This window comes from Tyto alba, unplaced genomic scaffold, assembly GCF_018691265.1.
Source record: "Tyto alba isolate M040663 unplaced genomic scaffold, T.alba_DEE_v4.0 Super-Scaffold_1000006, whole genome shotgun sequence".
Lineage (NCBI taxonomy): Eukaryota > Metazoa > Chordata > Aves > Strigiformes > Tytonidae > Tyto > Tyto alba.
In genome coordinates this window covers 7,535,839-7,562,785 of record NW_024881272.1, presented here as the reverse complement: position 1 = coordinate 7,562,785, position 26,947 = coordinate 7,535,839, and the positions used below count along the sequence as shown (strand labels likewise).

At 54.7% G+C, this 26,947-nt stretch overlaps 3 protein-coding genes across 5 annotated transcripts; all 3 read right to left on the bottom strand.

Moving 5' to 3' along the window:
• Nucleotides 1-933: 933 nt before the first annotated feature.
• METTL13 (methyltransferase 13, eEF1A lysine and N-terminal methyltransferase) lies at nucleotides 934-6,569 on the bottom strand. Of its 2 annotated transcripts, none has more exons than XM_032998554.2 (8): nucleotides 6,169-6,569; nucleotides 5,091-5,838; nucleotides 4,147-4,346; nucleotides 3,388-3,583; nucleotides 2,997-3,140; nucleotides 2,589-2,801; nucleotides 2,134-2,265; nucleotides 934-1,656 (listed from the first exon to the last, which is right to left on the bottom strand). In XM_032998554.2, the coding sequence occupies exons 1-8, from the start codon at nucleotides 6,343-6,345 to the stop codon at nucleotides 1,382-1,384; spliced, it is 2,085 nt and encodes a 694-aa protein (XP_032854445.2). In that variant the 5' UTR covers nucleotides 6,346-6,569; the 3' UTR covers nucleotides 934-1,381. The 2 variants fall into 2 exon arrangements, with proteins under 2 accessions (XP_032854445.2, XP_032854446.2); XM_032998555.2 differs by having other exon boundaries at nucleotides 6,191-6,293.
• A 24-nt stretch (nucleotides 6,570-6,593) lies between these two features.
• ITPA (inosine triphosphatase) lies at nucleotides 6,594-10,818 on the bottom strand. The gene is made up of 8 exons (XM_042803937.1): nucleotides 10,735-10,818; nucleotides 10,589-10,646; nucleotides 10,422-10,486; nucleotides 9,658-9,731; nucleotides 8,785-8,816; nucleotides 7,941-8,056; nucleotides 7,356-7,432; nucleotides 6,594-6,785 (listed from the first exon to the last, which is right to left on the bottom strand). Exons 1-8 carry the CDS (start codon nucleotides 10,795-10,797, stop codon nucleotides 6,614-6,616), a joined length of 657 nt encoding a protein of 218 aa, XP_042659871.1. The 5' UTR covers nucleotides 10,798-10,818; the 3' UTR covers nucleotides 6,594-6,613.
• Nucleotides 10,819-14,110: 3,292 nt separating this feature from the next.
• On the bottom strand, nucleotides 14,111-26,912 carry VAMP4 (vesicle associated membrane protein 4). 2 transcript variants are annotated; one of them, XM_032998557.2, is made up of 8 exons: nucleotides 26,794-26,912; nucleotides 26,332-26,443; nucleotides 24,408-24,454; nucleotides 23,988-24,038; nucleotides 16,729-16,829; nucleotides 16,109-16,188; nucleotides 15,873-15,924; nucleotides 14,111-14,794 (listed from the first exon to the last, which is right to left on the bottom strand). In XM_032998557.2, exons 2-8 carry the CDS (start codon nucleotides 26,395-26,397, stop codon nucleotides 14,766-14,768), a joined length of 426 nt encoding a protein of 141 aa, XP_032854448.1. In that variant the 5' UTR covers nucleotides 26,398-26,443; nucleotides 26,794-26,912; the 3' UTR covers nucleotides 14,111-14,765. The 2 variants fall into 2 exon arrangements, with proteins under 2 accessions (XP_032854448.1, XP_032854449.1); XM_032998558.2 differs by having other exon boundaries at nucleotides 26,332-26,421; nucleotides 26,794-26,904.
• Nucleotides 26,913-26,947: the final 35 nt, after the last annotated feature.

Here is a 26,947-nt window from a genome sequence, read left to right as displayed (position 1 = left end):
GGATTTCCAGCAGGTGGAGAAGAGCCAGGTCCTGCTGGGGAAGGAGAGGCTGATGAGCAGCAGCTCAATAGCCCGGTGGGACAGGGTGCACAAGCTACAAAGCTGGTGAAATTACTCCTGCAGTGATGCTGAGATGTGGCTGCTGTTGCTTCCATGCCAACAGCTAGGTCAGATCCCTCCTGGATCTGCTTCTGGTGTGCTGTTACCCCCCTGGGCTGTGGAAAGGTGGCTGGGGAGGGTTTGCTTTGGGAAGCAGCTGCCAGCAGCAGAAGGGAGCACCGGGTGAGGGTGCAGGGTCAGTGGCAAAGCGCTGTGGTGCTGAGCAAGTTGTCACCTTGACGTCTGCAAGCTGGTCACTGGTACCATGTCTCTGACTCATTTTGGTACCAGCTGTTGCAGGGGAAAACAAGCCCCCCCAGCAACGACTTCTGATGAATGTGGGAGCACCAGCAGCTCAACTGCTCTGTAACTAGCCAGAACCCACGGGTCAGCTCTTTAGCTAAACCTCACAGGGAGGGACGAGGCTTTGAAACCCTCACTAGAGTCAAAAATGAGGCACCTGAGGGGGAATGGGGTGCCATGGGAACACCCCAATAAGCATTTTCCTGCTGCCTTTTCATCCTGCACCAGCTGGGTACAGGGGTTGGTGTGGCCAGGGGGCTGAGCACAGGGCTGGGTCCCTGCTGGCTCAGGGGGCAGAAGGGTTGAGGGGCCCCAGGGGCTACAGGTTCCAGTTCACAGTGGCGAAAGGCTGGAGAGATGCAGAAGAGGGGCAGGCACATGGCAGGGTCCAGTTTGGGGAAGGTGAGTGGGGAGGAGGCAGTGGGGTACCAGGGGCAGCTATCTGCCCCCAGGACATGCCCTTGAGGTGACCAGATATTATCCAGGGCTGCTGGGTGCTCTAGAAATAAGCGTGGCAAACCACACTGGGCCTTGGAGCAGCCCTGAGCACTTTATTTTCACAGCTCTCAGCCTACCCCCAGGCTTGGGCTCTGCACAGACACCAGTGACCAGGGATACTAGAGATGTGAGGAGACCGTTGGAGGGAAGGGGACAGCTGAAGGGACCTTTTTCCCCACAGCAGGAAAGCAATGGTGACAGACTCAAACCCACAGTCCTGCCAGTGCCCCAACACCTTCTTCCCCTCACCACCCCAATGCTGCCCCTTGGGCTGCGCAGCCCTCCACCGTGTCCTGGACTGCTTGCTGGGGAGCCACGCTCTGGGGAGCGCTGCCCCGTGCCAGTTCCATCCTTCAGGCAGACCCAGGCCAGTCCTGGCCCCCCCAGAGCTGCAGTCCCAGCCATAGGTACCCCTTTGCTGCAGGGCCACAGCATCCAAGTGAGGACCCTCTCTTCTCTTCAAGGGGCATCAGAGCCCCTCTCAGAGGATCTCGACGGCCTGCAGCATGTCTGCCAGCACGTAGGAGCTGTCCCAGGGGCGCCCAGGCTGTCGCAGGGCCCCCTCCAGTGCCCGGGCACGTGCCCCCAGCTCTGTGGGGTCCCGCTGGTCCTCAGGGCTGGGCTGACAGAACAGAATCTCATTGACTTCCCCTTCAATGCGGCGCGCATAAAGCAGGGGGAAGACCTCCCTGAGGGTGGCCAGGACAGACTCCTTCAGCTGGGCGTCACGGCACACCAAGTTGAGCACGAAGACACCTGCAGCAGGGTGGAAGGGATGGGAGTTCAGACCAGCCCACATCCACGGCCCTGCTCCCCACCTCCCTTTCAGAACGCAGCTGAATCGGTGCCACCCTGGTGAGAACATCTCTTCCATGGCAGCACAGGGAGCACCAGCATCCCCCACAGTGCCCTTGACCCAGCTCCACGTCCCTGCTGCCACACAGGTCACACAATCTGTTCCCGGGTACCACCTACACCCTCTGCCTTCCCACAACACTTCTTGGCCCCCCAGGAAGTCTCAGCTTGCCTGACCCAGCAGCGCTGTGGGCCACCCACTGCACCCTGCTCTCTGCTGTCACAACGCCCACTGAAACACCCAGATCCAGGACCCATCAGGAGCAGCAGATACCCCCTGCAGCAATCCGGGCTGCAGCCACTATTCTCCAGGATGAGAAACCCCACACAGGACTGGCCAGCCTGGCCACAGGGATGCGGCCAGATCTGCCCTCCTACCTTCTGGCTTCAGAATGGTTTTAACTTTCTGTAGAAAGGACTTTTCCACAAAGGCTGAGGGTGGGCAGCTCATCCCCACCGTGAGGTCTTTGCTGTCCACATCGAACATGATGGCATCGTACTGGGCTGGGGCTGCAGGAGGGAGTCAAGAGACTTGTCATTCCATGGTACAGAGATGAGCCATGCACAGTGGGGAGGCAAGGAATAGGGTGGTCAAGACACCTCCTCTGCCATGTTACGGCTGCTTCTCTCTCCCGGGGTTTCTCTTTCCACAAGAAACCCATGGCAGCAGCCCTTGGCGCTGGGGGAGGCAGCAAGTCTAAGGTCACATGTTGGCAAGGACAGGCCTGCAAGCTGCAGAGACCTGGCAAAGCTAAAGCTCGTGAGGGGCCCAGAGTCCTGAGGGGCCCAGGACCCACTGGGCTCAGTGGGGCACCCGAGATGTGAGATGGTACCTTCAGCCGCCAGCTTGGCCACATAGTCCAGGCCATCGGAGATGTGCACCTGCATCCGGTCGCCCTGGGAGAAGCCAAACCAGCGTGTGGACACCTCCAGCATGGAGGGGTCGATCTCCACCACGGCCACGCGGGCCTGCGAGAAGTAGTCATGGACAAAGAGGGGCAGGCTGCCCCCGCCGAGCCCCACCACCAGCACCGCCAGCGGGGTTCCTGCCAATGGAGAGTGCTCGGGTGAGTGGCTGGGACGGCTGTGCTCACACCACCCATCCCATCCCCGTGCCCAAACCGCTCTGGGAAGAGCACATGGGGTGCCCCAAGCCAGGAAAGCCCTTCCCCAAGGAGCTGGTGCATGGGGACACCCACATGCCTGCCTTTGGCACAGCCTCCCACCGCCAGCCTCATCACCTGGGAGGGGTTCGGGGCCCCCCAGCAGGCAGAGCCCCGCGACCATGGCCTTGTGGTGCTCGCAGCATAGGTAGCTCTTGTCGATGGCTGCAGGTGGCTCAGCGGGGCTAGGTTTCTTCTTGTCCTTCCTCCGTTTCTTCTGGCCTGAACAACAGGAGGCATTGGCTGGTAAGGCAAGGCAGCAGACAAGGATGTTCTGGGGACTAACCACCCCCAGCCCCTATCCCACCCATGAAGCAGGCAGCAGAGTACAACAACGCTTCCAGATCTGCCCCAGAACAAGGCAGGCAGGTCCCAGCGGGACTTTTATACTACTCCTGTATCAGTCTCACTCTCTACCACCCCAAAAAGTCACCCTTGGCCCCTGCCCTTTCCCAGCTGCCCCACACACCTGGGAGAGGCACAGGGGCCAGGAGCCGAGCCTCCGACTGTACCACGTTCCTGTTGCAGAGGAAGATGAGGCGTCGGAAGTAGCAGGTGCCATCCCCCTTCACGTCCTCCACAACGTACTCCCCACTCAAGGGGCTGGTGTCACGGTGCCGCACCATCCGCACCCCGATGTCCCCTCCTACAGACAGGAAGGGCACCTGCAGAGAAGATGGGGACCGGTGCAAGGAAAGAAAAGCTATAGGAACAGACCCTGGCATTCCTGCTGTCCTGACCATGGCTAAAGAGCTGGGATGAAGCAAACACAGTGCAGGAGCAGTGGGATGGGCCACAGGAAGCCACAGGGGATCTGGGGACCAGCACATGGGACCCATACACATGTTGGGGTAGAGGGAGAAAACACCCCGAGACTTCTTGCAAGAGCTCAGGTTTGGGGAGTTGGGGCAGGAAGGAGGAAACAGAAGGGCCAGGAGAAGTTAAAGCCAGGAGTAAGAAAGGGCCAGATCCTCTCAGGGTTTCAGGATGCCTGGTTTTCTTGGGATGTTGGGTTCTGGAGGGCAAGGACTGCACGGTGAATCCTGCCACACACAAAGGCAGCCAGCTGGAGGAAAAGATCAAAGGAGCTACACCTGAGACCAGCCTCCTCCCTGCCGAGTCAGCCAGCTCACACAGAGCAGCTTGGTCTCCCTCAGAGAAGAGGGACTTGCTAGCCTAGCCCTGGTTTTGAGGAAGCTGAGTAAGGGGGCCGGGCAGTGGGGCTCACCTGGTGCCGGGCAGGGAGGCCCGGCGGGGCCAGCTCCATCACCTTCCCCGACAGCTCCGCCTGGATGCCCGCCATGCCCTCATAGTGCTGCTCCCTGTGCAGGGCCACGGTGACCAGGCGCCCAAAACCCGCGCTGGTGGCCAGCTGCCTCCGCCCTTCCTCCGTCCCAAAGAGCCACTCGGTTTCTCTGCCCTGCGGGACTGCAGAAGGGGCTGCCATCAGCCTGGGCCACTGCACGTCCCCGAGCAACCACCCCAGCCTCCAAGAGGAGCTGCAGGGAATGGCAGGACATCATGAGGAGGTACCACTGCATGCCTAGAGCAATGTTCTGCAACCATCAGGAGAACCAGAACTTTTCCCAGTTTGGGCAAGCTCATACAGGAGGCTGGAAAAGCCACATCTCCCAAGAAGGGGGCATCCAACAACCTCACAACCTGCCTCCAGGCTGTGCTAAGTCCCAGCTTTGCAGGCGTGCAGGGAGGAAACAGCGCTGCTGGCAGAGCCTGACATGTCTCCGTGAGGTGCCAGCGCAAAAGGGAAGCACAGCCCCGAGCAGCCTGGACCTGGCAAGTCAGGACGCCCACGCAGACCAGCGACACCTTTCCAGCTGCATCCGCTGCGCTCTGGCTTTGTGCGGCAACGTGCTATGGAGGCCGTCACCAGCATCAAGGCAGGAATCACCCCCTTGGAGGCAGGGCAGGCAGCGTCCCTCTGCTGCCAGACGAGCATCCGCTCAGCCAGCCAGCTCTGTGCCAGATCCTTGCTTGCACCACCAGGCAAACCCATGTCCCACCGCAAAGCCAAGACTAAAACATCAACCGAATCCCGCACGGACGGGTTATTTCCCTCTCCAGCCCCGATTTCAGCAGGACCAGGACCGCTGGCTGTTTTGCGGCTCCTGGCCAGAGCACCGTCTCATTGCAGGCAGGAGAGGCTGTACTCACTGATGAAGATGGCGAAGCGATTGTCCTGGGAAGGTTTCACCGAGGGGCTGTCGACTACATGCAGCGTGTAGCGGGGCCTCCCGCTCTCTTTGTCACACAGATCCAAGGAAACCTGCTCCCCACAGGGGGTTTTGCTCAGCTGGCTGCAGAGCAGGGCATAATGCTGCCTGTCCTTCACCGCCGCCACCAGCCGCTCTGCACTCTCCACCCTCATCGGCTTGTCCTGCTCCTCAGGGCAGATCTCCAGGATCTGCGGTGCCGAGCCAGGGATCTTCTTGAACTTTGTCATGACGTAGACAAAGACTGGGAGGACAAACTGCTGCTTGTCCCCGCTGCTGGCCACCTGATGGACACGCACGACCCAGCCTTCCTGGGAGAAGTATTCCACTGCTTTCTTCAGCACATGGGCTTGAGCCAAGGAGACGCAGAGGTAGCGCCCTCCTACCTGCAGGACCCGGCTGATCTCGGCAAACATCTTGTCCACCTTCGCTAGAGTGGCATCCTCTTCATCAGTGAGGATGGCATCCAGTGTGCCTTTGTCCAGCACCACCTGGAACTGGGCATCGGGGAAGTCCATCTGAAGCACGTCCATCAGCAGGTAGCTCATCTTTGGCCTCTTGCTGCCGCTCCGCTCTTGCATCTGACGGACGACGGCGGCGCTGATGTCGATGTTGACGACCTCCTCGCACATCCCCACGTCGTACATCTGCTCGCTCAGCTCCGAGTTCCCGCAGCCCACCACCAGAACCTGTGGAAGGGTCGCAAGAGCAGCGTGATGGTGGAGAACACCCTGGAAACGCGCCCCGAAGCGTCTGATGAGTAAATATCTGCCGCGGCCACGGGCCTTCGGTGAAAACCGCACCCCGCGGCCCCTGCAAACCCACCGCCCCAGGATAACGTTTTCCCACGGGCGCAGACGGAATGCGCCCGCTGCACCTCTCGGGGGATGCTCTGGGTGATTTAAACCCCAGAGCCCCCAAATCGGGGCGGGGGGCGGTTTTCCCGCCCGGTGTCCGCGCCCAGCGGCAGCTGACGGCGGGACACGGCGGCGCGGAGCTCGCCGCCCCCCGGGGCTCACCTTATCGCGAGGCCGGACGTACTTGTGCAGGACGGGGCAGAGCTCCGGGAAGGCCCCGTACCACTCGAAGGGGCGCTGCCCGCGCTGGCGGAAGAACCGGTCCCAGTACCGGCCCGAGCCGAAGGCCGCGGGGCTGCGGGGCAGCAGCTCCATGGCTGCGCCGCGCTCTGACCTCATCCGGGCGCGCAGCGCGCTCCCGCCGCCGATTGGCTGCTTCTCTTCACTCCCCACCCCCGGCCGCTTCCCATTGGCTAGCCGCTCCGCGCAGCCGCAGTCCCGCCGCTTTGCCGTTATACCCCGGCCGGGTCGCACCGCAGACCCCAGACGCGACCTCCGCCGTGCGGCCTAAATAACGCTGGGCTGCGCAGCGCTTCTGAAGCAACAAAACAGGACGGGGCAAAAAACGTAAAAAAGAAAAGTAGCAGTGGTTTCAAAAAGAGCAGGTTTAATGGCAGCCCGCGGCGGGGCTGAGCTCTCCCGGGGCGGCGTGCGGCGTGGGGGGTTCGCTGGGCCCGGGCGGTGCCGCGTTGCTCTGGAGAAAGAAGGCGGAGAGCTCGCTCAGCGCTCTGTAACGGTGCGAGATGGAGTTCTTCACTGCCTTGGGCAGCTCGGCGTAACTAGAGGGGAGAGAAACCACATGGTGTTTTGGATTCAGCATGGGGTTTGGTATGAGAAGAATGCTGATAGCACACTGATGTTTTCGGCTGCTGCTGAGATTTCAAGGACTCTCCGTGTCCTGCCTGCGCACAAGTGCACAAGCAGGGAGGGAGCACGGCCAGAGCACCAGACCCAAATTGGCCAGTGAAATATTCCATATCGTGGAACGTCATGCTCACTATATAGAGGAGGGGCAGTCGGGAAGGGGCTCTCTCGCTTCTGGGATTGTGATTATGGGATCTTGGTATTTTGGGATATCTAGCTGGGAATGGGCTGGGTATTGGTCAGCAGGTGGAGAGCAATTGCACTGTGCATTGTCCGTTTATATTTTCTATTACTGTCATTGTTTTCGTTTTACTACCATTATTAAACTCAACCTGTGAGTCTCCCTTTACCCCTCCAATTCCCTCCCCCATTCCCGGGTGTGGGGGGGAGGATGGGGTGAGCGGTTGCATGGTGTTTGGCTGCCGACCAGGCTCAAACCACGACACTGTCCTCACATAAAGAGCTGTAGGTAAAGCACCACTTACGTCTGGTTGTAGCCATCCGGCTGAAAGCAGGGGTCCCAGCCAAAATCTCGAGGGCCTCTGGGCTCCACTATCAGCCCCTGCCACGAAAAAGCAAAAAAAAAAAAAAGCCCTGTAAGCCGCGGTCTTGCAGCACTTCCCTCATAGTCCTGTTTCACAGACGGACTGAAGAGCTGTCCACAGCCACGGCTCACGCTGCGGTGCCTTCCTCCTCCCCAGCATAACCAGAATTAGCAGCTCCAAACTCGGTGCTCCATCACGCTGCCCTATGCTGACAGCCCCTTAGCCCCCTCAGTTAACAGAACTAACAACGGCACTCCAACACAACCCTGCCAGTGGGATACAAGAGGGCTGAAAACCCTCAGGCAATGTGCAAAACCCTGGGTACGTACAGCCGGGCAATAGGGCTGCGGCAATCGGCGCCCACCAGCTGCGCTCCCGCAGCCTGTTCCCAACACGGAGAAGCTCCGGGGGTGTTCAGTCACCCAGGGGCCACTAAAATTATCCTCGGCAGAGCCGATGCTGTTACAAAATTCCTATCACAGCCCTCCCCCTCAGCCTGTTCCCTTCCTCAGGCACGACACCTACGTGAGTCTGGCCTTTGAACAGCTTCACTGGCTCCTCAGGGTTTCCAGTACTGAAGGCAAAGGTACAGAGAGCGTAGGCAGATTTGTCTTCAAACCCAGCCAGCAGCTTGTACAGGCCTGAGTGACACAGAAAGGATCCTGGCGTCACTGCCCTTCCCTGCGAGCACAGCACACCCACGTAGAGATGGATTCTGCATTCACACCCACTAGGGAGAAGAACTACAGGAGGTGACAAAGCTCGGGCACAAGGACGCTCTTGGCCCAGCCCCTTGTACGTAGCGGATCAGATCTAACACAGCATGAGCCGCGGGGCCCCACTGTTAATTTGGGAGTGGAAGCAAACGAGTGCGCAGTGCTACATTGGACTAAAGCCCACTCAGAGTTAGCGTGATGAACACTCGTGCTCGTGACGCCAGCGCAGGATTTGCAGTCACACTCTTAACCACGGGATCAAAGGCAGTCACTGCATGCCAAGGGAGGGGAATGCTAGCGGAGAGGGGCTCGCACAGGAGCCAAAGGGAGAAGCAAGTCTTTCAGGTCACACCGACGACAGGCAAGACGTTCCTACAAGCCCTGCCACCAGCCTGTGAAGGCAGGAGCCTGGGGATCCGGGCACGCAGAGTCGGTGCTGAAGCTACTGAGGTAAAACAACCTTCCATGAAGAAGGGCACAGACCAGGCTCAAGGAGACAATGTGAGGGGACAGAGCTGGGCAGAGAGGAAAGGAAACAGCTATGAAAAGGGCAGCGCGGCGGGCAAACACGCTCAGAATCCAGCATGGGCAGGTATGTCTTTCATTTGGAAAGGACCAAGTTACGTACAGAGCAGTAACAAGGGAGGCAGTACCTTCTGGTTTGAGTTTTTCCAGGAACCATTTACTGAAGGGGAAAAAAAGAGAAAAGATTAATCTTTGCTATTATTTCTCAAAATACAGGCATCCTCAAGACATTGTTGTCTACATTTCCATAGCACTTTGAATTTCTCTTTAAACGTGTTGTCAGATCACCTCATTCTGGGCTATTTACCAACAAAGACAAACTTGGGTCTTAAACTGAATGTGGCACAGTAAAAACAACAGTGGAGTACTTAATTTACTGCAGTACTGGGGTCTACGTAAACAGCCCAGTTCCCACTTGTGAGCAATGACATGCCGAAATACATTTTTCAACTCACCTTGTTCACATCTTACTCCTAGTTCCAGTGCCAACTCCATCATATAAAGCTTTTATGTCTCTGCTTAGCTCAGCAGATAGTTTGGAAGATTAATCACACTAAAAGTTAATTCCAGGAGCTAAGGCAGTATTTTATTAGAGGAGTTACGCTGTAATGTAATAATCTTGTTATTGGCTGAATTAAAGCAGTCCTTATGAGCACCCCCAAGACACACATCCCAGAGTCCTGGGGAAAAGCATGGTGCCTTCCCCATGCAGAGCCCACCGTGGGGCCAGGTTCCCAAGCTGGGTGCAGGAGCAGGCACCACAGATTGGAAGCCAAAGCCAATAGTTCGGGTCTGTGTTGTCCTGCACCGTGACTTACAGCAGGGTTCAAGGAGTTTTAAGTCCAGCTTAAGTCCAGAGGTGCAGGATGAAGCTGAGGAGACAGACCGGTAATTGCCTCTCTGACTCTACTGCTCCTGGCCCCTGGAGAATCCCCTGTGAAATACACTCTGCACTCCTAAATCGAGGACACAAAAAGGGAAGCAAGTTCCCTCCTACTTACATGTAGGGTCCTGGCAGCCCCCCCAGGGCATTGAAGCACAAGCAGGTATCCTCTACTATAACAGGTCCCTGAACCTACAGCAAAAGCCCAAGAGATGGAAACATTAGACCCAGAGGAAGGCACTGCCTCCAAACTCACTTTCTTGCTTTATTCTATTGCCATGTTTCCACGATAACAGGAACATCACAAAAATCCACCAGTCACTAAAGCACTTCAGAGGCAACCCATACCAGACAGACACAACCAAACCCATGCTCTCAGAAGGCAGGCAGAAGTGGCTGAAGCACGGCTGGTAAAATCTTTTATGGAGAAAACCGAGCAGAGCTGAACACCTCCTGCCGGGCAGGGATGGTGGGACAAGGAGAGAGAAAGCCTGTGGCCTGGAGGCATGCCTGCATCTTCCTTGAGTCCCAGTCCTCACATGGTTCTTTCAAGACACCCGTCCCAGAGACAGCTCTGGAAGGTGATCCATCAGAAGCTCCAGCTGAGAGAAAACTCAGTGTCCCACAACTGCTGCGGCTGGACTGAAGGAGCTATCATGTCCTCCTGCTGCTCGAGGGACACAAGAGGCCAGAGGAGCACTGTGGCACCAGTAAGAATTCACCATCACCCAGCACAGACCAGAAACAGCCAGGTAACAGGAGCGCAGCAAGACCAGACCCGGACCCGCCCCTGACCGAGGGGACCGAAGCCCCGCCGCCCTCCCCGAACCTCCCGCACCCCCACCGCCGCTCCGACCGGCCAGAAAGGAGAAAGCGAGCGACCTGCCGGGCGGCTTCACGGCACTTCTGCACGGAGATGTCGTCCGGCTCCCCCTGGTACTCGGGCACTGGGGACACAAAGGCCGGCGCTGAGGGGACACCCCCACACACATAACCCCCGCCCAGGGCCGGGCCGCCGCGTCCCCCCACGAGCCCCGCCGCCCACTTACGGTCAATTTTCTTCGCCACCAGCGTGTAGGGAGAAGAGTCCCCCAGGATCTGAGTGACCTGCGGAGGGAGAAGGAAGGGAAACCCGCCCGTCAGGCCCCGGCCCGGCCGCGTGTTGCCAAGCAACCGCCCGCCGCCCCCCCCGCACCTCCTCCAGCTTCTTGGCGTTGCCCGTCACGAACACCACGCGCCGCCCCGCCTGCACCGCCATCCTCAGCGCCCCACCCCCCCCCTCTCGCGCCTGCGCGCCAAAGCCGCCAATCACCGGCGGCAGCGGCCGCGCTCCCGGCAAGGCCCAGCCAATGGGAGGTGGGGGGGACGGGGGGGGGGAAGGGGAAAACTTCCGGTCCTCCGAGGGAGGGCGCCCGCCGCTCGCCTGGTACGCGGCGCCGCCTGTGCGCATGCGCGAGGGCCACACCGGGTAGTCTCGCGAGAGCTGGTGGGAGGGCGCCATGGCGGCCGAGCCCGCCCCATATCGGGCACCGGCACCTCCCTGCACCAGCCCCCTCCTTGTTTACTTCCCCAGCGTTTGGAGGATCCCTCTTCCTATTCTTTTTTTTTTTTTTTTTCCCCCCTGAAGTAGAATCACATGAAGTTGGGGGAGTTGGGCAGTGGATTGTGCGCCGCGGGGTACTGCGTTTTACTCCCAGAGCGCTGACACCTCTTTGCACCACGTTTCCTACGTAGGAGCGATCAGGTTCCGTCTTTGCGAAGGTAACTCGCGGGACCAGCTGGCGGCTGCAGCAAAAGCTGCTGGGCTCGGGAATCAAGAGACGGTCCCTGCTGCCGCTGTGGAACCCCGAAGGCGCGGGTCAGCGAGGCCCGGTGCTCCCCAGCCAAACGGCTGTGGGGAGCGGTGCCCTGTGAAGCATCGGGGTCCCCACCACGGTACCCAGCCCCGCCAGAAGCTCCTGTTTTGCAGAGGGACTCCCCAGGCCGGGTAAATTCTTCCCCTCTGCTCTCGCCAGCTCGCAGAGCTGGGAGGCTTCTCTCCACCTGCGCCAGAACTGCGGCCATCCGTCCCTGCAGCCCCCCTGCCCTCGGGCGCGGGGACCTCGGGGTCTCGCCGAATGGGTCACACCAGCAAGCCTGAGAGGAGGAACCAGCCCTGCAGCAGGAATGCACAACTCCAGCCAAAACAAGCTGTTCCCTGTAAAAAAGCCATCGTGTGGAAAACAGCAACGAAGAGGTCTGTCTTCTGCACAAAAAGGGAATGGATAAAACAGACCCGGTGCTTGGGTGAATGAATTGTTTTTGTTGTAAAATCTCCTTCATAACATCGAAGTGAAAACCAACTCCAAAGCATGCAGACACTGCTGGAAACAACAACCCTTTCCATTCACTAGAGCTCCCTGCCGCCAGTCCAGGGTGGGATAGCACAGGCTGCAATATAAAACCACAGTATCACAAAGGAACGTAAGGAGGACTGTTGTATAAAGTATGTGAGACCAGATATTGTAATGGTCTTTTCAGCCATGGGGGGGGGGGGGGGGGGGAATCTATAAAACTTGCTTGGTAAGCTTGATTACTGGGAATTTACTGACCAGGTCTGTTGATTTGCTGCTGGTGGTGCCTTACAGCCAGAGCTGGTCCTTCGGGAAGGTCTGTGCTCAGGATGACCCCAGCGTTCAGTGACTTGAACTGATCAACCCCTAATCCCGGGAAGCACGCTGAAGGCTTTGTCCATGGCAGCTTTCCCTGCCCTCCATCTCAAGTAGAACCAGTTGCACCCCAACCTCCTGGGAGATGCTGCGAAAAACACCATGGCAAAGCTGTCGAGGAAAGCCACCTTTCCCAGGGCAAGAGCCTGCTGCCTGGGGTGGCCCTGCTCCAGTCCCACTGGTACCGAAGGGTGAGACTGAGGCACAAGACACAAACAGTCCAGGGTCAGGGGCACTAATGCAGACATCTCATTTTTCTATGGATCTGGGTCAGCTGGAGAAATGTTTGGGGCTGGCTGAAGCAGTGCACCTCCGCCACAGTGGTAACAGCAGCACTTCTTGGGGTGGAATGCCAGTGCCTGCACTGAAGAGACTTCGACGCTATCTGAAAACTTCCCTAAGGACATGCTGCTGATGGAGAACTGCCGAACCCAGCAAGGACATGGCTATGGAAGGCGTAGCAGCAGCTCCCAAATTTGGCAGCTATAAGCAGTTCTTTAATACAGTAGGGATGCCAAGATGCCTTCATCCTACCAGCATCCCTTTTCCAAGGCCCTCAGCCCAGCTTTAAAGCCAGGCTTTGCCTCTAGCAAGCAACTGCAAAACTACCTTCTCTTGCTCAGACCTGGTGCCAGCAGGGTTTTGAAGCTCTGATGTGCTGCTGTGGCACCAAGGTCCTTCTGTGGGTGGCAGCAGCAGAGGCAAGATGGGGCTGGGAAAGAAAGCCAGAGGTACTGGCAGGACTCTCCAGCAGCAGGAGGAAAGCCTGCCCTAGCAGGCAGGCCAGAGTAGTCACAGCACAGCCATTCCACAGGTTCACGGTACCATTAATTTGCTTTCCAGCTGGCAGGAAAAGGTACCCAGTAGCTCAGCGAGACCTGCAGGCCCCCTGAAGTCCCTCTTCATCCTCCCTCTTGTTCCCTTGAAGGTGGAAAGTAGCCAAAGGCATAGGCATTTTTATCCCTTCCACTGGGTGCACGATCTTAAAACCAGGCTACACCTCATGAAGAAAAACCCAGCTTGGCTTTCTGGTTCCCACCTGGAGAGACCAGGGCCCACAGAGGGGAAGAGCCCTATTTAGATTTCAGCTGAGCAAGCTGTAATTGGAATCACATCCAACCCTCCAGCCTGCTGTGCTTTTAATCCCTTTCTCTGCATGGAGCAGCACCACCACTCGGGTGGAAACTGCAAACAAGGTCCTGGGGGCAGGTTCAGAAGAGGAAGCTGGGACATGGCACCAGGAATTCTCTGGGCCACCGTTTCCCCTCTCCAGCATTACTTCAGACACATGCTGATCTGGACCAGTGCTGCTCTCATCAGAAAAGAAACAGCAGAAAGAGAACCAGGAGAGCCTGATCTCAGCTCAGCTGAAGTCCCAGGCTCAGGGCTGGAAGGAACGAGGGTCCCAAAAATAAAGAGCAGACAGAAATGCCACCAACACCTGAGACCAAGGATGGAGACAGCCAAAATGCAACAGTCTCACCCATGGATGGAGGAGCTCAGCTCCTGTTTAGGCCAGCGCAGGGGCCCCTCAACCTCGAGCACCCCAACGCAGCTGCCTGGGAACAGCCCCCAGCCCACTGGATCACAGGGAAGCAGAATGGGCTGGTGTTCAGGACTGCAATCACCGCATCAAGATCAAAGGCTCTAATATGAAGTGGGCTCGTCCACCGGACTGGTTTCAGGAGAGTTGCTGTCCTCCTGCTGTGTCTCTTGTATCATTGGGCTAACAGCTGGGCTTTATACACACTTCTTGCTTCTGGTGAAGAAGACACTGAAACAGCCCCTTTCTAGGGACTCCCTGCAGCAGAGAGCCCTGAATGTCCTCCAGAACACTATGAAGACGTGCAGGAACTCCAAATGTACAGTCAAAAATAGGTTTACTGGAATGTCTTTAGTCACAGCTGTAAGCAGCGATACTTAAAACACCGAGCTTGTGCATTCCCATGGCAGGACCAGAAAGTATTCTGGATTGTAAAACCTAATTATTTCTTTTTTTCTTTTTTTTTTTTGAACAACAGAGAAACGACACCCTTGCAGTTCTCCAGAGAAGGGTCGTTTCCCTGTAACATAATGGCATTTTTCTCTTCAGACATTTTTCCCCTCCTTTGCTCTGATGAAAGGACAAAGTCCCCTCTGCCTTCCACAGCAGGCAGCGGGGAACTGCTCAAACAGTATTATTATTAATATTAGAACTCAACCATATATACAGATGAACTACAGTGGCAAGTGGCAAGTAGCCGGCTCCAAACCAGAGACCCAGAATTACACAAAACAGGCAGTTTGGGAACCAAATCTTCTGTTATAAAAAAAGTCTGATAGCAGGATCAGGTACTCGACCAAAAAAAAAGGGTCATTTGGCAGTTCTTAAAATGCTCTGTTAGAACTGGCTACTTGCCGCCGCCTCCTCTCTCCTTGGAGAAAAACAACTTCAAAGCTATATACAGATATCTCACTTAAATTACACAGCAGTTTGGTTATCCCAGAGCCAGCTCCACCAAAGCCTCCAGCTGCCCCGTCAGGTATGGTACTTCAGGACTATGGGTACTGAAAAACAAAGAAACAAGCTCTCAGCCACACACCTTTGCATGCAACACCGATCCCTGCCAGAGAGATTCCCCCCCCCCCCCCCATTTCTGTAGCAACAAACACCGAGCAGCTGCAAGGGAAAGTGTGTTTCCAAGCTTGAGCTAATGCAATCTGCTGCCCGCACACACGCTAGACAACATTTCCTGACACCTTCATCTCCTTCCAGCTTCCCAAAATTAAACCAGATGGGATTTTCCACCAGTCTCTCTCTCTCTCTCCACAACGCTCCCACCCTGCTGCCAGCTCTGCCTCTCCCGCTGCGGGCTGTGTGTCAGCAGGACAACGGGCTGCGAGGGTTTTGCTGAAGGAAGGAGAGCCGATACAGAGCTGTCCCTGGCCACCGTTGGTGGCAGGAAAACCCTCCAGACCCAGTGGAGCAGAAGAGCTGTGCTGCCACGCCGGGCTGCCTGGATCCCTGGAGAATGTGATTCTGCAGGCAGGGAGATGAATTACTACATCTGCCTGGAAGAAACATGCTCTGGTCATTATTAACTGATTAGTAGGAAAAGCAGTGACATCGCTGCTCAGGGGGGCTCCAGGGAGACCAGGCTGAGCAGGAAGGGACCAATGGCAAAGCCACAACAGCTACTTGCTGAAAATTAAGCAGCCTGGCAGCTCTGGGGAAGAGTGTTGGCAGGGACCAGGCCCACTGCAAGACGGTTGACATATGTGGAGAGGCCTTTGGGAGACTTTGCTCCAGTCTGAAACTCTTCCATCTACTCCCACCAGCCTTGGGATCAGTCAGTGCCAACCCTGGATTGGGGCAACATTGCCAGGGAAGGGCAATGTTGGCTTTCTTTGGCCACAGTCAGTAGGATTTGGTTTGAGCCTGCTCCTCTGCGTTTAAACCTTGCCGAAGAGCAGCATGGAGTGATCTACAGGCACCATTTATGACCACTTAAGGTAGTGCGGTGCCTGACGGGAGTGGCTCAGGTGCTTTCCCCCAGGGCCAACAGCACCATGGTGTCACCCGTGGTGTGGAGTACTACGAATATTTCCACGTCAGAAATGGCTGAGGTGACCTGGAGCTACTCACCGATGATGACGAGCAGGAGAACGACCGCCACCAGCGCTATGATTGCCTTCATCTGCAAGGGAAGCACAGAGTTGTGTTACACGAGTGCCGTCTGTAGCTGCATCTACCCAAAAGGAGGCCCTTTGGCTTCCAGCATCTTTTCAGCCAGAAAGCAGAGCTGCTCCATCCCCTTCCAGGGGAGGGCAGGTAACCTCGCCTCCACAAACCCACCCCTGCCTGTTCCCGTCCTCGCTTACCTTGCAGCCTCGCCACCACATCTGTCTCCGAAGCTGCTTGGCTCTGTTGCTAAAAGCTGTTGCATTGTCTGATAAACTTTCTGTTGAAGGAAAGAAAGGAGGCGATTCAGCAGCGCGCACACAGTCAGAACATCTGCTCGTTCTCCTAACTCCACCAAGTTTTAAGCAATAAACTCGGCATTAGGGGAAAAGACCCAACCGCAGCGTGATTCACCAAAGCCACAGTGGATGCCAATGTGACGCCCTTTGCTAGAGCACACACAGACCTGCGAGTCCCACTGAGCCCCCTTTGTACTGGCTGCCCTCTGAGGACAGGAATTTGCTCTGCAAGCCAGCAAGAGAGCAGACAGCAGACGTTGGGAGACAGACGGATCTACCTTTGCCTGAAGGACCCACACAGCACCCAAACGCCTCCAAACTAACGCCTCTGTGCAGAGCAGCAGAAGGTGAAAAGAGGAGAATGGTGGCAGAAAGTCGGGTCTGCAGCCCAAGGCTGGGAAACGCCACTCCTGGGAAGGATAGCCCAGGTCTGTTATTAGGTGCTTTCTGAACTGAAACCAGCCCAGCAACAGGGAAGAGATGTGGGGAACAGCCCAGCAGAGCTGCATTTAGCATCGCACCTGATTTATCCTGCAGGTCATCCAGCCGCTCGCCTCTTTCAATCACCTTCGTGATGTTCTCCTGCATAACATCAATGACTTCGTCCACCTGGTTCTGGACACTAGAGCAGAGCAAAGGCAGCATGAAGAGCAGAAGCAAGCACCACCAGCTGTGCACTGCAGCGTTGGGCCTTGCTCAGAGCTGCTCAGGCTGGCGGGATCCGAGAGCTCACCAACAGAAAAAAAAAAAATTAAAATCAAAGGGGACAACATTGGAGGCCAGTTGGTGGGATGCTGAGAAAGCTAGAGGCACATCATCTCCTGGAGTGGGTCTCTAGCAATCCCAGGACGGGTGAGGGAACACAAGGGGCTCAGAGCACTGGGAAGTCAGCACAAGCGGGACACCCTGCGTAACACCTTGAACACACAAATGCAGTAAGAAAAGGCACTAGTTGCTGTTGGTGGGCACTTCTGCTGCAGAAGAGCTCACAAAGGGGGAAGAAAAAAAAAAAAAAATCAACCTTATCTTACCAGATTTCATAGAACGTCACACTGTACCTTTGCTAAATAATTTGGGGTGAAATCAAAGCAAGGTATGCTCGCCTTTCCGGGAACTGTGTTGCTAAATGAAACCCACTCTTCCAGGGGCATCAAGAGGACAGTAAAATGGCTGATCTGAACTAAACCAAGTTATTATAATCCATCTTTTCATAAGTTACGCAACTCTGTGGGTAGTCGCTTCAGTGAAAAGTAGCTTAAATCACAGCCGCAGAGTTATTATAAATGCATTTATTCACTCCATAAAAAAAGCCACATTGGTAAGAGAGAAAAATCCTCCTGGTGGAAAAATACTGCTACATTCTGGTTTGTATTTTGGAGCTAATACACTTTTATTTTCCTGGAGATAGAAATAAGAAATTTCTTGGGGCCCTAGGGAGACAATACATTGTTTGAGACATACCGTTCCCAGAAAGTAAATGGCAACAGCAACGTCTTGGAGGCAACGCTACACTCAGGGCAACAAAACAGAAATAGCTCCAGGCCACTCGCTCTGCGTAAGTCTTAGGCTTGACAGCTTAAGTTGCCTTGATAAAAAAATATTTAAGCACTTGAAACGTATCGAAACGCACCCAGCACTTGCTAAATATGCAGCACAAATAGGCTACTTCAGCAGCTCTCCACGTTGCCAGAAACACACACCTCCTTGTAACAGTACAGCACTGGTGTTCCCAAGGGGAAGAAGGATTGACAGCACCTCGTCTTTAGCACATCCTTAGCACCCACACTATCCTGCTCCCCAAGTTATCCAGTCACATCATCTTCCTCTTCAGACCCACACAAAACCCTCTCCTCCCTGCTGCCATCTCACAGATGGAGCTCAAAGATGTTATTTGCCAAACCAGGGTTTTTACAGCAGCACCAGACCCAACTCTACCACTTCAGAGCACCAGCATCGAGCAGCTAAGCTCAGAGCACTTGGTATGACGAGGACAATGTATCCTCCACCATGGCCCAGGAAAACAGAGCCAAGACTCAGATCAACTTGCCCACGGCCAGTCAACGGGGCACTGCAGAACCAGGAACAGGGCTCCATCCTAGCCAGCGTGGCTCTAATGAATTAATTAGAGACATAGGTTCACACTGACCTATTTCTCCTGTCTGTCTACCAGCTACGTGCCTCTCACCGAGCAGGCACTTGTGCTGAGACACACACCTGAGGAGTGGCTGCAACAAGCAATAGCGGTCGTAGTGGAAAAGCACATGCCTTGCTCATTTACTTATCGTTCCAAAAACAGGCAAGGAAAGTCATTAAAAGAAGAGGCTTTTTTCTCACCCAAAACCTCTCAGAAGAGCTCCAGATCTTTGAACATGAAGGGGCTTCCCATCTTAGTATTTCAGGTCAGGCTCTGTAGCACCACTGCACTGAGGCTTCCAGAGCTGGAACAGCCAGGCAGCCCCTCTGAAGCCAATTTCTGACAACAGCCCCAGTATGGCACATGCTGGACCCCAGCATTGCACGTAAAAACTTGCTTTGTTTAGGACACCATGAAAAGGGAACCTGCCTTCCCTGTGGTGCATTGCAAAGTCCATGGGAGCAGCATCCACACCGTGCGGTGGCAGCTCCTGCCTTCCACATCAACAGCAGCTGCCTGCACCTGCAAGTTTTTTATCTGGAGGGGAAAGGCGCAGATAATCCCCAAACACCTCTCGGCAGGAACCTGCCCCGTGCCCACAAGCCTCTTCTGAGCCACCATTTGTTTTAGAAGGTACGAGGCGAGCGGCAGAGCTGCCGCCGTTGGGGAAGCGCAGAAGACGGCACTGAGGGCGCAGGCAGGTGCTGCCTGGCAAACACACGGTGGTGGTACCCTACGGAGCAAAGTGGCCACCCCACGCAGGACACACGCAGCCCCGCGGCCCTTTCATGGGGCAGAGGGTGAGGAAGTGAGGAGGAGGGATGCTCTGCGAGGGGGATCCTTACCTCGGCACTACAGACAAGTCACAGCTCGGAGCCGCCAGCAACGCTGCTATAGCTTGGGGCGAGAGAGGAAAAGCAGAAACATCTGCTGTCCCAGATGAGCCAACTTGGCAAAAACTCTAAGGCCTTAAACATCAGTTTCACAGGCAGAAGACTACATTTGCAGTATGTAAATGTTTCTAAAATCATTTATTGGCTTCAAAATAAAGAGATTTCCTCCCTCAACAGAATTGTAAGCAAGTTATCTTGGTACAGCTAACAAGTGGGAACACGCAAGGTTACAACGCATCTAGGAACGTGCAGCGCGACGCAATGCCACCTGTATCCCTGCCAGTACAAGCCAGAGCCTGGAGAGATGCTGCTGCAGTCCCAGGGACCCCCCAGAGCATTCGAGGCAGAGCAGGCAGGTATGTAACTTCGAGCTGCTCTGCTGTGCACCAGCATTTGGGAGACACCTGTGGAGCACAGACCCCCCACGCTGCATCTCAGCCCCACGCTGCATCTCAGCATCCCATCACTTTCCACTTGAGCTGCTGGAGAAATGCTGCATGCCTCTGCTACCTGCCCATAGCCTGGGCATGCTGTTAGCCATCCCCAAGCAAGAGAACAAAACATTTCACAGACAGAGAATGGAGGCACAGAGAAATCAAGACTTAAACTGTCACAAATACTGAGGTGTTTAATTCCCATGGAACACAGACACATTTGAGCACCCCAGTACCTTTTGGTACTGATGTAAAAGAGAACCCTGGAAAAAACCAGGAAGAGACCAAGCCAGGGAATGAAACTTTGATGTCCACACAGTGCCTTAACCAAACCTTAAGTCAGTCCTTGTTTCTGCTCTCTCCCACCCATCACTGCTGCAAGAGATGCCTCTCCAGGAGGGGGGCTGGAAGATGCCCAACCTATGTATTAGCACTGCAGTTTTAGAACAAATCCAAAAATTCCCACTGGTTTGGCATGCTTGAGGTTGGAAACTCAAGTCAAATCAAGAAGAAAATATTTTCTTGTTTTATTTGGCAAGAGAGAATGAATACTCTAATATGAAGTGTATTTCCTGATAGGGAGCTATTGGCTTTTGACACATACATTTCGTGCACTTCACTCCTGCCAGACTTCCAAGAGAAATAAAGTAGAATAAATACCTGGCAGGAAAGGGAGCAAGACAAAAGCATAAAATAGGTCTCCCATGACCCCCCGTTTCTTACCAAGAACCGCAAATATGATGCTTTCAACAAGGACAGCAAGTGTACACCGCAAAGCAACAACAAGAAACCCAGCGGTGCTTAGCTTGGTTTAGACTCCTCTTTTCTTGTGCTTTGTCCAGAGTGGGAGGAATAAGCCTTTCCATTTTGGCTGCACTGGGTTAGCTACTGAAAAACTCCCTGGGCTGGTCACAGTGTTGTGCTAACAACAGTGCTGCATTCTTCAGACGCCGTAAACAGGCCGTGCACACACCATGGGATGTGCTGCTCAAGGCTGCTTCTTGTCTCCAAGCTGGCTGTTTACAGCCAGCATGACACACTTCTATTTTCCACCCCAGCAATATTAATAGTGCCATGTATTTTGGTGCAAATTATACCCAAACACCCCTCATTGTGGCAGTCACCCAGGGAAGAGGGAACAGGATGGAGAGCCACGACGGATGGACTGTGCAAAGGCAGGAGGCCAGAACAGCACGGCGCTCCGCTGAGGGGCTGCCTGGCAAAACACCCTGCTGTACTCAAGAACGGGGTATCAGCCCTTGAACTGTGCCACAAATCCCTGGTTTTAAGTTGCTGCTTCATCTCAGCTGTGAGGAAGACAGCAGTCTATGCCTCCCTGAAGCCTTTCAGTCCTTGAAAGGATTACACCCGACAACCATGCCTGACAACATGGTCTTGGTACCACTTTCAAACAGAAGCCTGGACTATGGCTGGGGTCCACTGCAAAACTAGCCACCTGCGATGAGCAGCCAGGCCCTGGGAAGCTGCTGTCAACTCTTGTCTTCAAACCATTTCCCAAACACCCCCCGCCTCCTCGGGATGTTACTTGGGGCTTGCAGCCAGACAGAGCCACTGGGGCCGAGCCCCGGCGCTGGGGATGCTGGTCACCCTCAGCAGTGCAATGTGAGAATCTCAAGGACCGAGACCTGGCTCCTGGGGAACCACAGCAGAGTGCTGAGCTTCGTCGCCAGCACAAGCAGGAACCCGAACCCAGCAGCAGTTGCCTGAAAGCGGAAACATGAGCAGTGAAGGAAGCCAAGCAGCACAGGAAAGGGGGCGATCTTAGTAGTGTTTTTGAAAAGATGACCTGTGATGAGAGGCTATTATAAATAAAAGAAACCCAGGAGGAAGATGAACATCCCAGCTTCCCCCCAAAAGGCACTAAGAGCTCTCACAACACACATTCAGGACTTCTCAGAAAGCCTGGAAGGAAAGGCAGAGAAGAGAGATCAGCTCTCCCTTTCCTGTTCTTTGTAACTTTGGGGAAAATGATAAAAACCTGTTAAAAGCTACTTTCAGCTCCAGCCCACCTCAGGGACAGGGAGGTCTCAGAGGGAGCCTGAGGGACCCCATGCAGCCACTTAATTATCGGGGGAGCATCCACCCCAACTGAGCAGCTCTTGGGACAAGAGAGCCTGAACTTCCAGACACATCAAGACAAAACAGAGCATGGAGGGGACTGTGACGCTTCCTCCTGCTACTATTGCTGGCTCTAGCTCATCTCTTTACCCTACGAGGTCTGCAGGGTTCCCCACCATCTCGTTCTGCAGCTAAGCCAGCCTTGAGGGTCAATGCTGCCAACTCTCCACCCTGACCCATGCCCCTTCATTGCCAAGGACAACTAGGAAAAGTTTCCAGTCTTGCCCTTCACATTCAACATGTTCTGCACCTTTTCTCCTGTAATCCCATCACTTTTTCCTCTACCCAATCCTTCATGCAGTTTCCTTTCACACCTATCTTCACACCTCATTCCTCCAGCCCCATACAGCTACAGTCTCTCTAGCTTTGCCCAGCTATGCCTCAGCTCTCCAAATGCTCAAATTCCTCCTTAAAATGTCCTTTCCTTACAGCGTTTCTGCAGCAACCCAACCCTCTTTTTCCTCCTCTGTTGCAGAGCAAACTGCATCATTATGAGACCAGGCATCAGTCCGTCCAGCACAAGGGCTGGTCTGATCAGAAACTTAATGACAAGTTCCATGACAAGAAGTAATGACTGCATACCGTAAGTGCTTAATAAACAAAGCAATCAACATTGATGAGAGCAGCAAATAGATACTATTTTATAACAGATGCTCTAGATACTGGATAGATCTAGTCACCTGTTACCTCAAGGGACATAATTCCATACCGGGCCCACTAGACAGGCAATCTCTGGCAACAGGCCAGCCTCACGTGTGTTGGGCATTAGTCACATCATACCTATGAATCCACCAGCTCTTGGGTGAATTCCTGTTTTATTTTTCTTCCCCTTCACAGCTGCAGTGCTATCCTCTGCCTAAGCCCCCGCTACCTTCTGCCTGGCCAACACAGTGGGAAGAGAGCTCCCGTTTTCCCCCACCACACAGGGAGGGCAGAAGACACTCTGTAATTTGTTTCCAGCAGAGGAGGACAAAGGGGTAGACTTCACGCCCTCTCCACCTTTTTATGGGGGTGGGACCCCACTCATAAGACCAATTCTCATCCTTAGTCACTCCAGGTCAGCCTGGCCCTGCCCTAGAAGGGAGGCTTTATCCACACTAGCTTACTCTAAGGACCAGTGCGCCTCTACCAACAGCATCCTCACACCCCGGAGGGAACAGAGACCCTTGAAAACTCAGGGGGCAATGTCTTTACCTGCCACTTCTTCTGTAACTCATGTGCACTTTGCCCCTCAAGGTAACATGGCAAGCACTGCCCAATGCTGATGTTGGCAATGAGTCATCTCAGAACTGCGCTGGCTTCTTCCCGGCATGAAAAAAAATCCCTAATGAAGAGCAACACTCAGGCTGCACACAAGACAACCCAGGCTGAATAATGCCCGGTCATCAGTCCCTGCATAGATCTGTTCTGGCTCTGCAGAACTCAGCAAAGGAAACAGTGCAACACAAACCAGGGGTCTGTGTGCTTTCGATTAAGTACCACCATCGCATCCCTCATAGGAAAGGGCAGGACAAACTGGAGCTCAGAACAATCATCATCCAGGAAATGACTCAATGGGAGAAGGATCCAGAGTGTTCAAGTCATTCCTTCTTGCCATAACACAGCCAGTGATCTTCCAGCTGTAATGGTTTCCTGTTTTCCAGATGCTTTGACCCACTGAGTCACTGTTCATCTCCAGGTCACATATATCAGGTTTTTATCTGGAGAAGAGGAGGCCAGAGGACCAGCTGCTGCCCAAAAAAATGTGGTCCTGGTGTGTTCCTGACCCCATGCTTTCTTGAAACACTGAGAAGCAAGTTACATGATAAAGAAAAAAGCAACGAAACAATAAAAAATGGTGCTAGCGAAGGTTAAAACTGAGGGCTAATGCTCTAGAAAAAGAGCCTCATAAAAGCATGGAACAGCCCATCACCAGAATACAGCAAGGGCCTCAGAAACTCCACTAAACCACTGTGATACAGCCCTAACCCTTCGCCTCTGTCAACGCATCATTTCTTTATAGCTTGAATCAAATTTATTTCCCTTATCTGTGGACACACAGGGTAGGAAAAGTCAGTTAGAAGAAAGCAAGCCCAAACCATGTTCATATTCAGAACTATGCAGAAATACTCTGGTAAGACAGCAGCAGGAGCTTGCAGTGCCTGAATAAAATATCTGTGTGACATTGAGGAACAACTTACTGCCTGATCTTGTCATTCCTGGGTCCAAATCTTGGTCCAGAAGGCCCTCTCCTAAAAACAGAAAAAAGAGCAATCAGGATGGAATATACAACGACAACATGTTTCTAAACCAGACTCAAATGAAATGTAAAAGAGAATCAATGCCTTGTGGATGGAGGATTGTTCTCATACCTCCTATCCGTCCCTCCCATGTCTTAGGATACGTGGGACACCCCACTCTTATAAAGGTCACCCCAATTAAGTCTTAATTCACGCTCAATGCCAAGGCTCTGAGAGGTCATCTCAAAGGAATCAAAGGTTTTGATTCCCAAGTCCCCACCTACGTGGCAGGGAGCAGCTTTCAGTATTTGACAGCTCCGGACTCAGAGCTGTAGGCAGTTAAGACGTCTCATTCCCTACAGCGGCTGTTCAGAAACTCACAAGAAAAAGTCTTCCTCTTCATCTGAATCTTCCTCCAACAGGTTCCTCTGCAAACAGAGAAAAAAACCAAACCACCTCATCAATAAGCATCGTCTCTTTCACACACACACATTTCCAGCCCTTGAGATGCAATCAGCATCCTCTGACTGCAGGTTACACACGAGCCCTCCTCCTTTGGAGAGGACTGACAGTACTTTTTAGGTGTCTGGAGTCGTGCTGTTTCTCTCTGCTTGTGACCAAGGGCCGAGCTGGATGTCTCTGTGCCGCTATTATCACCTCGGCAGTGTTTCCTAACTCTGTAAAGCACAGACCAATGCACAGCCCTGACCTGGGACAACTCACACCTCCGCCACTGAGCCCAGCTGGATTTGCGTCAGCAGCCACTTGCCTGTGGAGGTTCAGATCCCAATTCTAGGGATCCGTAAAACTCCCTGGGACACAGGAGCAACCGGTGCGTCAGCACGGTGAGCCCTGCTTTGGAAAGCAGCAGGCAGAGTCCCCCCACGGGGCCAGCTGTGGCAGGAAGGCTCTCTCTGCTCAAGGGATGATCCCCAGCGCTGCGCTCGGTCGACGGCAGCTGCTCAGAGAACACTGGCCGCCCTGGGGTATCCCATCCACGTGGGAAGTCGGATCCGCTCCCCATTTGGAGGACGTGGTTTCTCCAGCCATCTGATGGCAGCAGGTATAAGGAGGATGACTGCAAAGAAACACACCGGGCTCCCTGCACAGCATGTCCGGAGGGGTCGGCCCCTCCAAACCCCCGATTCAGGCAAAGGCTACAGCCAGGATGGAAAGCAGAGCGGTCTGGTAGCAACTCTGCTTCGCACCAAAAGGCTCCTCCTGGGCTCAGATTTGCTCTTCCAGTCCACCCCATCAAATGATCCAAATTTTTAAGAGCAACCCCACAATCCATCTTAACCCTAAAAGTTTTGGACAAAGACATTACTAGAGTTCATTTCTCATATCAGGGCAGCATGAATTTTCCAATTGAGATGTGGGCTCCCAAGAATATCTACTTAGGGTCAAAAATAATCAGGAGGGGGAAATGGCACGGTAAACATGTGGGCCTAGGAACACATCAGACGGTCCTTATGGTACAACAGCTGCTGCTTCCCCTGTGCATAAATTCAGGCTCCCACCTGCAAGCACAGTCCTCTTATTTTGAAGCCCACCTCTATTTCCATTGCTTGTCACATTTGCTCAATCAACTTAAGCAATCCCTCGACTACGAAATAGTTTCAGCCATCACCTCCCTCAAGGGATGAATGAACCTTTCTTGGCAACACGGGTTCATCGTCCCACTGACGGCTACCATGATCGAAGGAAACCAGATGGTCCCCCCCACCCTCAGGAACCATTGCACCTGGGGGTTGAGACATGCCCTTTGTCTGTTAAGATTGCTTGTTGGGACATGCTCTGTGTTTTGTTAAGACCTGCTGTTTATCTGATAAGATGGGAGTTGCTAGGGGAGGGTCGGTGTGTGTGGGGGGGGAGGGGGCTTGGGGGATATTTTAAGGATTTCTCGGAACTAATTGTAATATTCCCTCCCTATTCCTGGAATTGTGATACATATGTAACATTCTACGTAATAAAAAGGAGCTGCTTTTGGCTCCAAGGCGCGTGTGCATTTGGAGAAAATGATTCCCCCATGCGCCCAGTGCTGAATAAACATACCTCCTTTATAACCTTACTGGTCCTAAAGTCGTGATTCCGCGCCTCACCGTGGGCTGCAACAACGTTTTAGACTGCCGTCTAAACTCAGTTTTAGCACGGTAGAACCTCAGAACAAACACTTCAGGTTAAACCCACTTCACACGAAACAGGCAGCTGCACCACGGTCCAAAGGAACCGAAGCGGGTTCTCAAACCAGCCGCAGGCCCCCCACCCCGGGCACCCGCTTGTCCCCCGTCCCGCCACCGCTCACCCGCTCGCTCTTCACCGAGCCCGTCACCTCGTCGTCGTTCAGGTGCCGCTTGAATTTCGGAGGCATGGTCTCTACCTGCGGGACAGGCCGCTTCGGGCCCGGGAGGAGAAGCCTGGGGTCGGGGGGAGGCACAGGGAAGGGTTAGGTCACCCCCGCCGCCCGGAGCCCCAACCGCAGCGTCGCCGAGGCCGGGGAACCCCCGCACCCGTGGGCCCGAAGGAGCGGGGAGGAATGGGGAAACGACAAAATGTCCCCGGGGCTGGAGGATACAACAGCCCCAGGGAATGCAAGGGCAGCCGGTGACCGGCACCCACGCTTTCGCCCGGCCCCGCCGCTCCGCTCCAGCCCGCCGGTGCCCTTGGGGACCGCTGACGAGAGGAGCCGGCGCCCAGACAGAGGCACCGCAACCCCGCGGGACCCCGTCACCGTTACCACCAACCGCCCCTCAGCCGCCCCGCTCACCGGGCTCCGCTCCAGGCCGGGCCGGCGGGAAATGGCCGGTGCGGCGGCCAGTCAGCTGTCCCATCGACCGCCTCGGCGCTGCGCCGAGCGCCGAGCAATCGATGGTGCGCGGCGGCTCGGGGGCGGAGTCAGGGAGGGAAGGAGGGGCGGGTGT